Source organism: Vanellus vanellus (assembly GCF_965231255.1).
Source record: "Vanellus vanellus genome assembly, chromosome: 5".
NCBI classification, from domain to species: domain Eukaryota; kingdom Metazoa; phylum Chordata; class Aves; order Charadriiformes; family Charadriidae; genus Vanellus; species Vanellus vanellus.
In genome coordinates this window covers 82,599,484-82,614,082 of record NC_138910.1, presented here as the reverse complement: position 1 = coordinate 82,614,082, position 14,599 = coordinate 82,599,484, and the positions used below count along the sequence as shown (strand labels likewise).

The 14,599-nt window shown below is 42.8% G+C and overlaps 1 protein-coding gene across 1 annotated transcript in view; it reads left to right on the top strand.

The window, feature by feature from the left end:
- Nucleotides 1–14,599, top strand: part of SLC44A5 (solute carrier family 44 member 5) — a gene marked incomplete at its 5' end in the record, with an annotated part of 96,262 nt that overhangs the window by 67,407 nt on the left and 14,256 nt on the right. The window contains 8 exons of the mRNA XM_082483899.1: nucleotides 1,130–1,214; nucleotides 4,012–4,140; nucleotides 4,925–4,985; nucleotides 6,603–6,726; nucleotides 7,924–8,007; nucleotides 10,837–10,949; nucleotides 11,369–11,500; nucleotides 13,993–14,092. Coding sequence (XP_082340025.1) covers nucleotides 1,130–1,214; nucleotides 4,012–4,140; nucleotides 4,925–4,985; nucleotides 6,603–6,726; nucleotides 7,924–8,007; nucleotides 10,837–10,949; nucleotides 11,369–11,500; nucleotides 13,993–14,092 — 828 coding nt within the window. The remainder of the gene's footprint in view (nucleotides 1–1,129; nucleotides 1,215–4,011; nucleotides 4,141–4,924; nucleotides 4,986–6,602; nucleotides 6,727–7,923; nucleotides 8,008–10,836; nucleotides 10,950–11,368; nucleotides 11,501–13,992; nucleotides 14,093–14,599) is intronic.

Here is a 14,599-nt window from a genome sequence, read left to right as displayed (position 1 = left end):
GGTGGGCCCAAGCACACGTTGTGGTTAACTAATACTGCTGTCCCGCTGCCTCTGCCGCATTGCCACGGCTCGGGCACCCCTTCCGGCGTTCTCCTGCACCTCACACACACCGGTGTTTCTTACAGGGACACTGTGGTCCCGGCTCGGCTAGCTGACTTCCAGTCTGGTGTAAAGGGGGCAGGACTACTGCCGTGCCGTCTGCGTTAGAGCGGTCTGAGAATTTTCTGACGTAGCAAAGGTTCACAGCATATTTTTCTGTCTTCAAAGCGCAGGTGTTTTACTTGCTTTAGAGTTTGGAAATCACAGAATCACAGAATGCTCAGGGTTGGAAGGGACCTCAGGAGATCATCTAGTCCAACCCCCCTGCCACAGCAGGGTCACCTACAGCAGGTTGCACAGGACAGCGCCCAGGCGTGTTTTGAATGTCTTCAGAGTCAAAAACTCCACTTTTAATCCAGAGATTTTAGGGTAATCACTTTTCAAAAAGTCCAGACTGAGGTGACAGCTGCCTCGTGGTGCCGAGTTCCGAAAGCTGTCCAGTGTGTGGATTCTGGGGCGCAAACCCCTCAGACTGTCCCTTTTTGGCATGAAAGGAGGTTTATCGGCATTATTATCAGATGCTATTATCATTCTGCTTCCTGGACAGCTGCTTTCGGTTTCCAACCGTAAAAAGCTTTTGATTGATTTTGGTGCCACCTTCTGATGAACAAAGAATCGGCAGCTTTTACAGTGTGGCATTTGCGGATGGTAATTTTGCGTGCAGTGCACACACAATGTGTTCCGCATAAGCAGAGGGACCGCGGTGTTCTTACAGGGGTATTGCCCAGACCTCGCTTCACAGAGACTACCGTACCTGTGACAGGGCCTCAGGTTGTTTCAGCTTAAAACCTCGTTGTGGAAAATACTTCTCAAAATTAGCATTCTTTAGAACAAATACTGCCGGTTTCAGAGATGTCTTGGCCCAGAGAGCTCAGGGCCTGCTTGGGTTTTGGTTCTTTGTCTTGTGTTTACAGTATGACCACTCACAATAATAGAATTTAAATATCGATGTATACTATGAATTTTTGAATGGTAGGACGTATAAGCAGCCATGTTTATAACACTAATTATCTTATATCCACTTCCTTAGGAACAAGACCATTTTGTTTTACTTTAACATTCTGAAATGTGCCAGTCCCGTGGTGTTAATAAACCTACAGTGCCCTACTACACAGGTGAGTGAAATACAGAGGTAAAATATTTTCCCTGCCTCTTAGTCGTGGTGCTTAGGAACTAGACATAAATTTGTTTGGATTTAAAAGTTGCTGTTCATATCCTTCAAAATATAATATGTTTGTTTTATCGATGGCATGTGTAGCACACGGTCTCTGTAGCATGTGAGGTCAGAAAAAATAAATAGAAATGCACATGTATTGTGTGTTTTGGATAAGAGTTGACAAAAAAAAAAGTCTGTTTAGCTGGATACGGCAATTTGTTACTTATGAATTCATCACAGACAGGTGTCCAGTAGTGATCAGTGCATGCAGAAAATAATGTTGACTGACATCTAGGGTTTTCCAAACCAGACGTGTTCAAGAAAACGTGCATGTCCCCAGTGACAGGAGTGCCTGGTCATGGTTAGAGCCTATGGCTCTTCCAAAAGTGAAGATCTTGAAAACTCATTCTTGCCCTATGCCACAGTTTGTACTCCCTCAGCTGTGCTGCAGCTTCTTGTGAAGTTGTGAAATAAACCCAACCACTGAACTGGTGTGCGTTAAAATGATCCTCCTGATCGTTTTCACATGGGACCGTTGTACTGACCTTGTTTGTTGAACAATTGTGCAACCAGTTGTGTCAGTCATTGTTTGAGGCAACGACTTACAGCGTGGGGTAGGTCCAAGGAATTAGGTGCAGGACTGCTCTGATGCAGCTTTGTTGCTGAAGTAATTGCACTGTGTAATTACACGGCAGGTGACAGAGTATGGTCTCAGCCACCTTGACTACATTCAGTGAGGTCCAGTATTAATTTGAACGAGGGTTGGTATATGGTAACCAGTTTACAGGTTACAAATGTTAATTGTCTGTTTATTTGAGTATCATTTTCAAATGTCTCCCATCCCAGCTTGCCCTTACTCCTGATCCCGACCCTTGATAGGTGTCTCTGGGCTGTCAGGTAGTGTGACTGTGTGGACTGTTTGACATGGATGGAAGTCTCCAGTGAGGAAGAGCACGAACCCTCTTAACACTGACCAGTTGTTGTCAGAGTGGAAACTGTCTCTGTCAGCAGCAGATTTGCTGCAGGAATCCCCATCTGTCCACATGCAGACACCAACACTGTCACCCTGTGGTCTTTAGATGCTGTTACGGGAACGGTTCAGCCTGTTGAGGAACACTGAGGTCGTCGTGTGGGGTCTGAGTGGTGCCTTGGTCACGGTGGCATTGGTCATGAGTCCAGTAAGGTGAAATACCTGTTGGAGGAGAGTTGGGGCAGCAGAGTAGTTATTTTGTTTATTTTCAGACATACATCTCCAAAACTGAGAAAGTTCTCAAATGCTGTTTGCTACTGCAGATGGTTCATTCCCTGGTCTTTTGTGAAAATGCTGAAGAAACCTTTGTTTGATAATTCCTCTTTTGAACTGCAGACAGGGTCTTTCATTCCTGTCCCTTTCATATCAAATAGCAGGAGAAAAAACCAGCAAAACAACCAGAACTGGTGTGGGAAGAGCTTCAGTTCTTGAATGAGACTGTGGGTTTGTGAACTGTTACTACAGTTCACTGGATGCACAGACAGCACGTTCCATTGCTGGTTTCATAGACTGGAAGCTGAGGTTATAATAATGCACGTTCTTGTTAGTCACCTGCAAGGACAAACCCCTCTCTCCTCCTTCCCTGGCCGGTGGGTGTCCACAGGGCTGTAGTACTCCTCCAGAGAGACCCTCTTGCACCAGCTGCCCTGTTCTAAGGATTAGTACAGGATCTTCTCCCCAAATTCCTCTCGGTGAATCGTAGATGGCGGAACGCCCTGGAGGTGAAATACGGTGTTGTGCATGATGTCTCTCTGGTGCTTGGACAGCGGGGCTTTGCAAAGGGTGTTTGGGTTGCACAGCTCTGGAAACAGAGAACAGCCTTCCCGGAGAGGCTGAAACTTGCTAAACAGATGGACTTCAAACTGCCTCGTGGTATTTAGGAGCACTGAGGGGTCAGATCTTGCATGATTCCAGTGACAGCAGCGCCATCAGGGTCTGTGTATTGGGGGCAGCTGCTTCTCCAACACGTAAATCTAAATCATGACTTCTGAGCAGATGCGTTCATCTCGTCCTCACTTGATTTTTCACATGAATCCGGTTTATAATGGCTGTACCTTGAGTGGTATGAATTTCATTCCCAGCATCTGCATCCCTCTTGCTTTGTAACTGGGGGTGATTCATCATTAGTCAGTAGGAAGAAGTCACCTTTGAGTGATTTACTCCTGACCTGACATGAGCGATATCTGTGGACATGTATTTGCCGGAGGAGATTGTGTAGAAGGGTGGAACAATTTTAGCTGCACGAGGCTTTTTAAAATAAAGTTCTCCATATAAATGTAATAGAAAGAAATTATGTGTATCCTGTGCAAGTAGCTCCTGCACCGCCTTGCTTGCTTACACTGCTGCTGGTGGAGGTAGAGGAGGACCAGGCAGATTTTTTCCTGGTGTTCAAAAAAGTAACATTTTTTTTTCAGCAGACTGAAAGCTCTGCATATCTACCACAATGGGTAGAACCTAAGAAGATACAGAGGGTGTGTTGATGTGCCAGCTGTGAGGAGAGACTTTGAAAGTGTATTCATCAAAGATTTCTTTAAGTATTCATCTAGGGAATCAAAAGGAAAACCTATGTCCCTGTTTAAATACTGCAGTAAACATTACTGAAGGTGGTTCCGTAAAACAGTGCACTTCTATAGGTGGCCTTTTTCTTGCTTCTTAATTGTGCTGACTTTCCTTTTTCTTCTCTACCCTCAGTGTGTCTTTACTAATTTTTTTCCTTTTCTTGCAGCTTTGTGTGTCAAAGTGCCCAGACAGGTTTGCAACCTACATTGATGTTCAGGCTTCCTACAGATACAAACCAGATCAGTGGAATTACTTCAAGCAGTTCTGCAAACCTGGTTTTAACAATCCTCGCAAGGTGCGTATGTATCAGTAGGTGGTAGACTATGTTTTTTCTTCAAGCAATACATAATATATGTGATTTTACTGAGCTATAGCAAAGCGTTGAATTACTCTGATTTCGTCATATAAGGAGTCCTCCCACATACGTGGTTTGACAGTGATTTAATCAGGAGTGAAGGTCTTGTACGCACACCAAATCCCCCACTCTTTAAATGATTACTTTTTGCTTAAAAGAACATCTGCAGCTACCCATGTAGTTGCAGTACCGTGGCAAGCGGTGCCTTTAGCACTTTGGTACTCCACAGCAGTAGGGCAGAGTATCGCAAACCAGGTCTTAAGGCTCCCGAGTCATCTATAGCTACTTAGTAATTTAGCTAGGAAAATGAATCTATCCTTTGTGTAACTGGTTTTGCACTCGTATAGACAGTGTTATTTCTTCCACCTTTAAAGCACCTTGCAATTCAGCTATTTTAATTGTGTTAAATTCTTACTCTTTAGGAGAAAAGGTGAAGGGGGGGCAAGGAACAGTTGCCCAGTCACTTCTGGTTTTGGCTGATCCAAAGTGAACAGGGTTTTTCTTTTTTGTCACTGGGAAAGGAAAGAAGAATAGTCTTTTTCCCAAATCACAATAACGGCTTGGATTCTCACTTACGTCATGAATGTATCTTGCAGCTCCACCAGTCGAGTTTGGGGAGGAGGCTACAAATCCCAGTTTGGGGCATTTTCTCGGACTGGGTGAGAAATGAAAAACACGGAGTTATCTGCTACGTATTCAGCATTCCTATTTTTTCCCTTTTTAGTCTGTTGCTCAAGTCCTACGTGATGAAGATTGTCCTTCGATGATCATTCCAAGCAGGCCTTGTGAGTGGTTCTACTTCTTACACACACCTTAGCAGATTATAAGTGTTCACGTTAAAGCACAACTCCTGTCTTAAAACGTTTTGTGGCAAGGTCACTAGGAGCTGGCTGTTATCTGAAGGTGATGTCCATTCAATTTTAAACAGTTTGAAAGTGTAAAGATTTATTATTATTTTTTTAACTGCCATCTGTGAACATTCAGCATGTGATTGGGTCAAGCCGAGCTCTTTCTTGCTCTTGAATCATCACTGATAACAAGAGCTTTACAGCTCAGATTGTGCCTTCCAAAACACATGAGCGAGCTACCCCCCTGGCATCAAGGGAACGCCAGGAATGTGGGAAGGATCCTATGGGCAGCTGTTGAAGTTCAGGTGATACTTGAGCCCAGACACAGTGCAGCTCGCTTTTCAGTTGCAGTGCTGGCTACGCAGGGTGTACAGAGGAATTAAGGGACCAAAAAATGTTTTTGTCGCTATGGTCACCAGTATTTCTGAGTAGATAACCACAGGTCTCAGAGCTCATCTTGGCTGCAGAAGTGTAATATCAAGAGTATCTGTCACTGACCCAGAAACTCATGCAAATAAGAAATTGCTATTTATTTTTCCATGCTTTAAAATAGACATCATGTAAACCAGGGACAGGTTATCAAAAAAGAGATAATACGAATTAAATTTAAAAAAAAATATTAAGAATTTGTGTGAAAACTGATGTACTGACCCAAAAGACAGAAAATAATTAGCAAAGAAGCGATTATTTTCTTTTGGAGTACAGGGGCAAGGATTACCGAGGGAGGAAAAGAGATGTGTTAATTATTGCCTCAGAATAATTGGTGGGATAGATATTCCAGACTGAATATTGGACCCTGGTGTCAGTATTTGTTGGAAACTGATAAGGAAAGGACAGAATTGTTATATAAGGTTGCAGTGCAGCTGTGTAGGAGGACTGACCTGCTCTCCCCTTTGGAATGAAAACCAGGACCTTTTGCAGCAAAGGGGAGGGTGACATTAATGAGTATGTAAACATCTCTCCTTTTATAATCTCCTCCTCCCTTTCTCTAACCAATAGTTTCTGTCTTTTTTCCATTGTTTCCTCTCCGACAAAATCTAGTGATAATGGCTGGTACTGCAGCTTGTCTGGCACACCAGGAACTGAGATTTGCTGCTTTGTATTGTTTTGGGTGCTAATACCACTCGTGACCAGTCGTGTTGAGTCTGTCCCTGGGGGCTGGTTTGGTTATTAGCATGAAATCACACTTTTGAGAAGCTGCAGGTTTTGTAAGCTGCCCAGATACTGACAGAGAGTAAGTTCCGCATTTATTACAAATTCTTAAACTGCTGCAGATACTGCTGTTGTTATTCGGTAGCACCTAGAATCTCCAGTTGCAGGCTGTGATCCCACCATGCCTGAGCTTGGACAAAAAGCCTCAGAGCATAAAAATCATAATCTTGAATGTAATGGCGCTTCCAAGATTTGTCTAAGTCAACATGTCATTAGATAATCAGTTGAAAAAGAATTGACTGTCAGTCTGAAGTGATTTAAATATGTTACAAAAGACAAGCGATAAAAGTGGAGCTTGACATGAAATGTAATATGCATGTTTTGGTTTGGTATTTTGAATAGTTCTTAAGAGATGCTTCCCAGACTTCTCCACGAAGAATGGTGTGCTAACCGTGGCAAATCAGACGACATTCAGAGATGGAAGAGGGAAAACAAGAAATGTAACTGATCTCAGGGAAGCTGCAAAGTAGGTGTTACCCTTCATCAGTGCTCGTTTGCTGGCTGCCGAGATTGTGAAATAATTTAGGAATTGAAAAATGATCAGAATCTGTTGTAGCAAATGGCTGAGGGTACCCAGGCAAGACTTGCTGGTAAATGGTCTCTCTGTGCCTGGGCACTTGTGAAGTTCCAGCTCGGAAAAGCGGCACTGTGGTGTGCAGAAACGAGCAGGGAGCCAACAGTGTTAGTCTGATTGTCTCAGACTGACTGTCAGTTTTTAAACTATTCTTGTTGTTTTTCCTAGCAAAAATTAGTATTAAAGAAAGCTAAAGGAAGGTCAAAAAGAAATACTTGTGCTGCAGGACTCCAGCGAGCCAGTAACGGCCTCGGCTGTTCCTGCCTGCGATGGCCTTTCCACTAACGTGGACTGTCCTGGTACTCTGGCATCTCACCTCGTCAGAGTGCCCCTGGTTTTAGCGCATGTCTGAAGGGCAAAAAGCAATGTGCTGGGCTCTGGTGCGTGACAACACCTCCCTTGCGGGTGGACAGCAGGCATCTCCAGTCCTGGTCATCAGCCAGGACGAGGAAACTGCTGCGATAGCCTCGCTTTTCCAGGGGCTGTCAGTCCGCAGCCTCTCTGGAGCACAGGGGTCCTTTTCTTGCCTCTCGACCCCCGGCTACCGCCTTCCAGCACCGGACCGGCACTGCGGACACCTGCGCCTCGTTAGATTCCCTTCTGGCATCTACAGCTACGTTGCCTGTTCTTTGGTTAGAAGATCCTTCATTTCTTCTCAGGAGAACATTAATATGTGCAAGCACTTTGCAGGATAGGGAAACAGTTCCACAAAGTCAACCTTTTGAGCCGTTTTCTGCTTCTCTGCTCTTAGCAGATCTAGAGTCACAACTGTTTGGCTCTTGGTACATCACAGATCGTAATAGTATACACCTTTCTTGTGACATAAAAAGCGATTATACCTGGCGATAGCGAGTACTCATAAAGCTTTTTCAATAAAGCTTTTTCAGGGGCTACGTAGACGTTTTTACACAGGTTTTTTCTTTGGCACAACTGTGATTGATGTTGGCTTGGTTACAGAACTGAGGCTGGAGGATGGTAATATATCACTAGCAAAGATACTTCACATTCTTTCACTGAGCCTATTTGTTGTTTAAATAAATTCTGCTTTTCTGCCCAAATCAACCTTTTCTTTGGTTTGTCTTTTCTCAGTGGCATCAATAATGTCCTGGATGCAAGATCAGTTGGAATGAAAATTTTTGAAGACTATGCCATTTCTTGGTATTGGATTTTAATGTAAGATTTTTGTGGGTATTTTTAATTTTTCCAAATTCAGTTTGGAGCGTGCAGGGAATTGAAGAAATAGATCATGTATTTGTTTATTACCAATCCTACTTTTAAACCCAAGGAACAACTGTAATTTCCTTTCCTCACATGATAATAATGTTGTTACGGCTCTGTTCGTGGGCTAAGGATAGCACAGCATATGTACATAGAGTGTCAGTTTGTCTGGAGTAGCTTTTTAATATCCTACCAGCCAGAAGAACAGGAGGTGCTGTGTTCTGTTGGAGGACCCATCTGCGTGGTAATTCCAAAACTGAAAAATCTTAATTAAGAGACTTTCAAACCAAGTGCAGTTGCTAAGTGTCATTAGTGTATACATAACACACATAATTTCTAAATTCACAGCAGCGATATATCATTAAATCCATTATAATCCATAAATCCAATGCATCAGGCAAAGCAACATAAAGAACAAAAAGTACTGAACAGTATTAACTTCGTCTTGCAATCAATCCTCACTAATCACCAATTAGTAAAAATGCAGCACTGTAACAAAAGAAGTAGCTATTTTGCTGAACAAATATGTAAGTATATGTGCATTCTTAGCTCATTAATATTATTTTTGATGGACCAGGGTGTTGATCAATTTAAACAGCAGCAGAAGTCTTTGCCAGGGGAGATGCTATAACACGCACATATTAAGCATACATTATTCAAACCTGAATGCAAATTCACAACAATACATACATAAAATTTAGGTAACAAACTTCATGTGGAGAATTAGTCAGTTCAGAAACATAAGTTATCAGCACTTAAAGGTGTTCAGTCGCTGGTGAGAGGACCGCTTTCTCATGGTCTGATACTGTGCTCAGTCGTCAGTGGCCAGAAAATCACTGGCATTCAGCAAACTCCGTTCTCTCTAGATCTCGCAGGGAAATCAGGCTTATAGAATCATAGAATTGTCTAGGTTGGAAGAGACCCTTGGGATCATCGAGTCCAACCATCTACCCTCCTCTACAAAGTTCTCCCCTACACCATATCCCCCAACACCATATCTAAACGTCTCTTAAACACATCCAGGGATGGCGACTCAACCACCTCCCTGGGCAGTCTATTCCAGTGCCCGACCACTCTTTCTGTGAGAAATTCTTTCCTAATGTTCAGTCTAAATCTGCCCTGTTGGAGCTTGAAGCCATTCCCTCTGTCATTAATTACCTGTGAGAAGAGACACAGTGCACATTCTTTCAAATTGCTCAGCAGGTAGGCTGGAGAGAGAATTCACCATTTTTTGAACAGAAATTCTGAATACTGGAGCCAGTTTTCACATTTCAAATATGATATTTTTAAGAGAAATTGTTGCTGCTTTCAAAGTAGTTGGATAGGATTTTCTTCACACTTCTCACCAAATGATAGCATACATCAAACCATTTCTGGACAAACATATTTAAGTGCCAGAGTTTGGGTGATGACAATGAAGGCCTGATAGTGAAAGGAAGCTGGATTAAAAATTAAATATGGAATTTCTCTAGTTGTTTTAGCATACCCCAAAAGAACTGCTGCTTGCAAGCCTCAGTTTAGGGGAACCCATCTGTTGAGGACAGTCGTTACCCGGTACTCAGTTTTGGTGTTACTGGGACTCGTGTATATCTAAAGATAACTTTAGATAAAGGTAACTTACTGCTTTCAAGAGTAGAGTTATAAGCTCCAAAACTGCAACTGGTTTTGAGGAATACATTCTGAATTTCAAACAAGCCATTCAGAAAGGGAAAATACGTCATGCTGGGGAGGCTTTAAAGGGCTGGAACGTAAGACCAGCTTACAAAGGTTTAACTAAATAAGCTATGTTCTTTTTCTTGTCCCTCTGCCCATCTGCCTTAGTTTGCCCAAAACATCTGGTTTGATTGTTCATGATCAGGGTGACCCATTTTTACCTTTGGTAACTGGCTAAATAACCTGGGAACGTTCAGAAGAGAAGTTACGGAACACAGGCAAGAAGAGGTTTTAAATTTCTTTGAGTCTTCACTAATACAAAATTCTGATGTAACACCTACTAAAAATTCTGAGATATTAAATATTCTGTGAAGCATCTGAGCTGGATTTTTGTTGGATGGGATTATTATTCACCTTGCTTTAGAAAGCCTTGCTGAGTAAAAAGGCCTTTTTGCAGTTATTTTTCCCTTTCTGACTTGGTTTTGGGGAGTGAAATGAAAACAAATATTTCCTTACCACTGACTTGATAAAGGGAAGACACTCTGTAGATGTCTATCATAGGAGCCCCATTGATAGCTCTCAACAGTTTCTGTTTATGCATCGCAGTGCCCTGATCATTTCTTCTTCTGATGGGTAGAAAGGGTCTCTGGTTTTCCGCCTAAATTTGATTCTTTTTTTGTAGGAAAGCTCCTAGAATGTTACTTTACTAACATCGTTTCTTTGCAAGGAGGGATTTTTAATGGAGGACATAAACCAGCAACCTCCCACACATGGGTATTCCTCCAGTCCAGCTTTCTGTACTGCAGACTGGACCGTGGCCCGGAAACGGCAGTGAGTCGTTCGGCTGGTGCAGACGCGAAAAGGCTTTGTCCCAGTGCCAGTCAGCCTGAGAACCTCGTGTGTGCCAACGCCGCTGGCTCTGCGCTGTGAGATCATCATGTATAAGCCATTTGTTTCCGATAGCAGATAACAGCCAGGAGGATCTGTTTCATAAGGAATATTTTGAAACACATTATTACAAGTCATTCTCTCATGTGAGATGAAGTGACCCTCGTTTGGAGTAAGAGGCGTGCAAGGACGGGAAGATTTTCACGCTTGTTTTCCCTGTGATTCTGTTTCTTGTCTTTCTAGCGGGCTGTTCATTGCGATGATCGTGAGTCTGCTCTTCCTTGTGCTACTGAGGTTCACGGCCGGGGTTCTCTTCTGGATTTTCATCTTCGGTGTGATTGGAATTATAGGCTATGGTGGGTGTAATCTTCCAGCCTCTGAGGCTGTTTTTCCTTATTGCTTAAGTTTGCGCAAGGAAAATCAGTAATTAAATGGTACATTTGGGAGAACTAATGCCTAGTTTTAGACACAGTTAAATGAGAAGGGCATAAATGGCAGCAGAATTTATTAAGAATCCAGCTGTGCTGATACTTAGCACCAGATGTAGTAACCTGAATTACCTACCCACAGTATACTTAGTCTGTGTTCACTTGTACTGGTATTTCTTTTCTATATATGTGATGCTACAATTGATTAGTCTCACAGTAATGCATTTTTGCTTTTTGCTTACCTGACATGCTGAGGACAAAACACTTGGCCTGTAAAACACTTTTTAAAAAAAATTGTCTTTGCAGTCTTCAGAAACACTCATTATATATTGATTGTTTTTTAAAAGGCATCTGGCATTGTTACTGGGAGTATGATCACCTTAAAGGAATACCTGGATCTGACCTCACTGTTTACGACATCGGATTCCAGACAGACTTCAGAGTGTACCTGCAACTGAGGCAAACATGGTTAGCGTTTAGTAAGTGCCTTTTAAACTTGGTATCTGTTAATGGACATTCAGGAGAATCAAACGCTGCCTCACTGCAGCTTCTGCCTTGTTAAATCTCCTCCTCTACATGTGTCGCTCAGAGAAGTAAGCAGAATTCTCCGTCTTTGTATTGTGCAAAGATCTGGGTTTTTTGCGCAGAGATGAGTGTATTTCTACACTGAGACTGAAGAATGCTTGTGGTATTAAATAGCATTCCTCCTCCTGCGTGTTCAGGCTTCGTCATGGGGAATTAGAAGGCAATGACTAAGATAGTCCCGATGAAGTTGCATGAGGAGGGGCATTTTTCTCTCACAATCTGTTTATTCTCCCTCTTTGAGGGCCCCAGAAATGAGATTAATAGCTCCACATCTTTGTAGAACTGTTTACATTCAGGTCACTGAATTTTCTTGGAGGCTGATCTAAGACTGTGGAACAAACCATCGCAAATTTCATCATTTCTGTTTTCAAAAGTGCTTCATTGCCTTCTCTTACAAGGGTAGTGTGTTTAAAACAAAATCCTACTGGAACAAGACAGCCTGCAGCATACGCAGCCCTCCGCAGGGAGGGGGGGTGGGTGGAAGAGAGGACAAAGACCTGTCAACTCTTCCTTGCAGTGCTGGTACTGCTCTGTTAGAAGGCACACAGCCACGAACCGACGATGACTGGAACATGGCCTAAACCGCTGCCTCTGCCCGCTGGTAGCTAAATGAATAGAGCAGGAGTTTACTGCTTAAATCTCCTTCCTCTGCTCTGTGTCTTCATTTATGTCCATGTTGGATCATTGAGCTCGTGAGCCATCTTCTACATATTGTTGAGGCAGAGCTTTTCAGTATGCTGTCCCTAGAGAATATTAGGACTTTATTATGTTTTTTAATGTAAATCTCCCAGCTCTTGCCCTGCCTGATTCCTGGCAGCCAATGCACAGTTTGTCTAGAGGTCAGCATCATTTTCAGATGAGTAAATTGAGGTGCTCAGGAATTAAATTTCTGTTCCAAAGTCACCCAGAAAAGCAGTTAAATATCCTTGAAGAAAATGTAGGTCCTCTTAGTCCTAGTCTAGAACACATCACGTACTGACATTGGTTTCCTTTTTCACAATGTTTGGGACAAGCTACATCAAGTTAACAGAGCTGAACTGGAATGATGCCAACTTTAAAGAAACCTGATTATGTCTTTCTTCATGGGGAACCGTATCAAAAACGGGTGCTGAAACGCACGTAACAAAAACTTTGTTCTGAGCAAAGTCAGTGGCTCTGAGCCTCACGGCGGTCACTTGCCACCTGCAGTTGTGCTGGGCAGGGGTACTGATAACACTTGGGGTCGCAGTTTAGCATCGTCTGCGGCTCTCTGGGTCTGGGTTCTGAGACTCTGTCTAAGCTGTGGGACCTGAAGCCAGTTCCATGTCCCTTTGCAAACCCCCAGACGCACCAAGGCTTAGAGACACTATCCCTTCTGTCTTCCTCTCCCTCCACAGAGCTTCTTGGTTCCAGCTGGAGGAGACAGGTCCTGCTGTGCGCAGCCATCCACAGCTGCTGGGCTGGTTGAAAAGCTGTCTGACGCTCTGGAGCACCTAGAATTAATGGCTTTGTCTCAGAGCCAGAGGAGATGTGCTTTAGGCATTAAAGGCTCTGTTTTCTCTAGATGAAGTCCAGGGAATTTTTTTACTTTCTCCTCCAGAAGTAGGTTTTGAGCTGACACAAATAGAAATCAGACTGAAGCGGACTCTTTAAAGCAGATCTGGGTTATGGTTCAAACACTGCTCATAACTGAGAGAGGAGATGTTCTGGGACATGGTGCTCTCAGCTTTCTGAGCACCATGCTGAGACCTGTGATTCCAGCAGCACAACTGGAAGGTGAAAATAATTTGTCCCAAACTGTCCTACTGTAGCCTCTTTTTTTAACCTCAAATGAGGTGAAAGGAGCTCATGCCAGGTTAATACTCAAACAAACCTATTGACTTAAGTACACCTAAATGTTAGAATAATATATGTCAGAAAAATGCACTCTTTATTATAAAGTTGACTCTTCACCTCCTTTTTAATTATTTTATTGTCTCTAACTACTACAAATTAGCAGCATTAGAGTATAAACATGCAAAATGCTTATTTATGGAAAGTAGAATTTGTTACGGGTGAACTGTGTCAAAGGCCAAATATTACAGTCACATTTAAATAAATTATTATCTTTGTCCGAGAATGGTATGTTCCATTTTTCTTCTAAAATTATAAATGCTAATGTCAGGGTCCTACACATTCAGACTAACTCTCTGCATGTAGAACTTCTCTACACTGGAACTTAGAAAACTATGAAATGGGATTGAGGATTTGCAGGTGCTGTGAGAGAGAGAACTGCTCTAGCAGGGAATTTTATGGAGTTCATGAACAATAATGTAAAATAGAAGGAAAAAACCCCAATTTACAGAGGCAGCAGATTGGTTTGTTTCTTGATAAATCTAACTGGGTTTGTTTGTTTGTTTGTTTTCAGTGATAATGCTTTGTGTTGTTGAGGTCATAATCATACTCATGCTGATCTTCCTAAGGAATCGGATCCGGATTGCTATTGCACTGTTGAAGGAAGGTAGTAGGTATGCTTGTTTGATTTCAATATATTTTGAATTTTATTAAGTGATCTCTAGGGTACACTCTTCTTGAGCTTCATCTTGCACTACCAAGGGCAGAAAGTTGGGGGTTAAAGTACAGCTCTGGTTTTGCTGAGCCAGACGGGTAGTGTAAGGAATGGCAGTTCTCTCCTAATGAGGTTGTGCTTATAAGAGCTTTATAGCAGTAAGACTTTTCTTGTCTCTTGTCCCCCTGCCTTAAGAGCACATACACTGTCAGTGGTACCGCGTATCCTCAGCACGAGGAGATGTATCAGCAGACGTGAGGTGTGGTACGCTGTTAGCAGGAGCCTGGGGCAATAGCTGCCAGCTTTGCTCTGTCACTGCGTTGTCTCCAGAGCGATGTACGAGTGGGAGAGGACTGGTGGTGTCTTGGCTGTGGCTTTTATTTAGGAGAGACTAGATTCTTCTGTCTCCAATCCAACTTTTGTGTGGACAGACAGAGAGAAAAGGAGACTTCTGTGACCAGACATT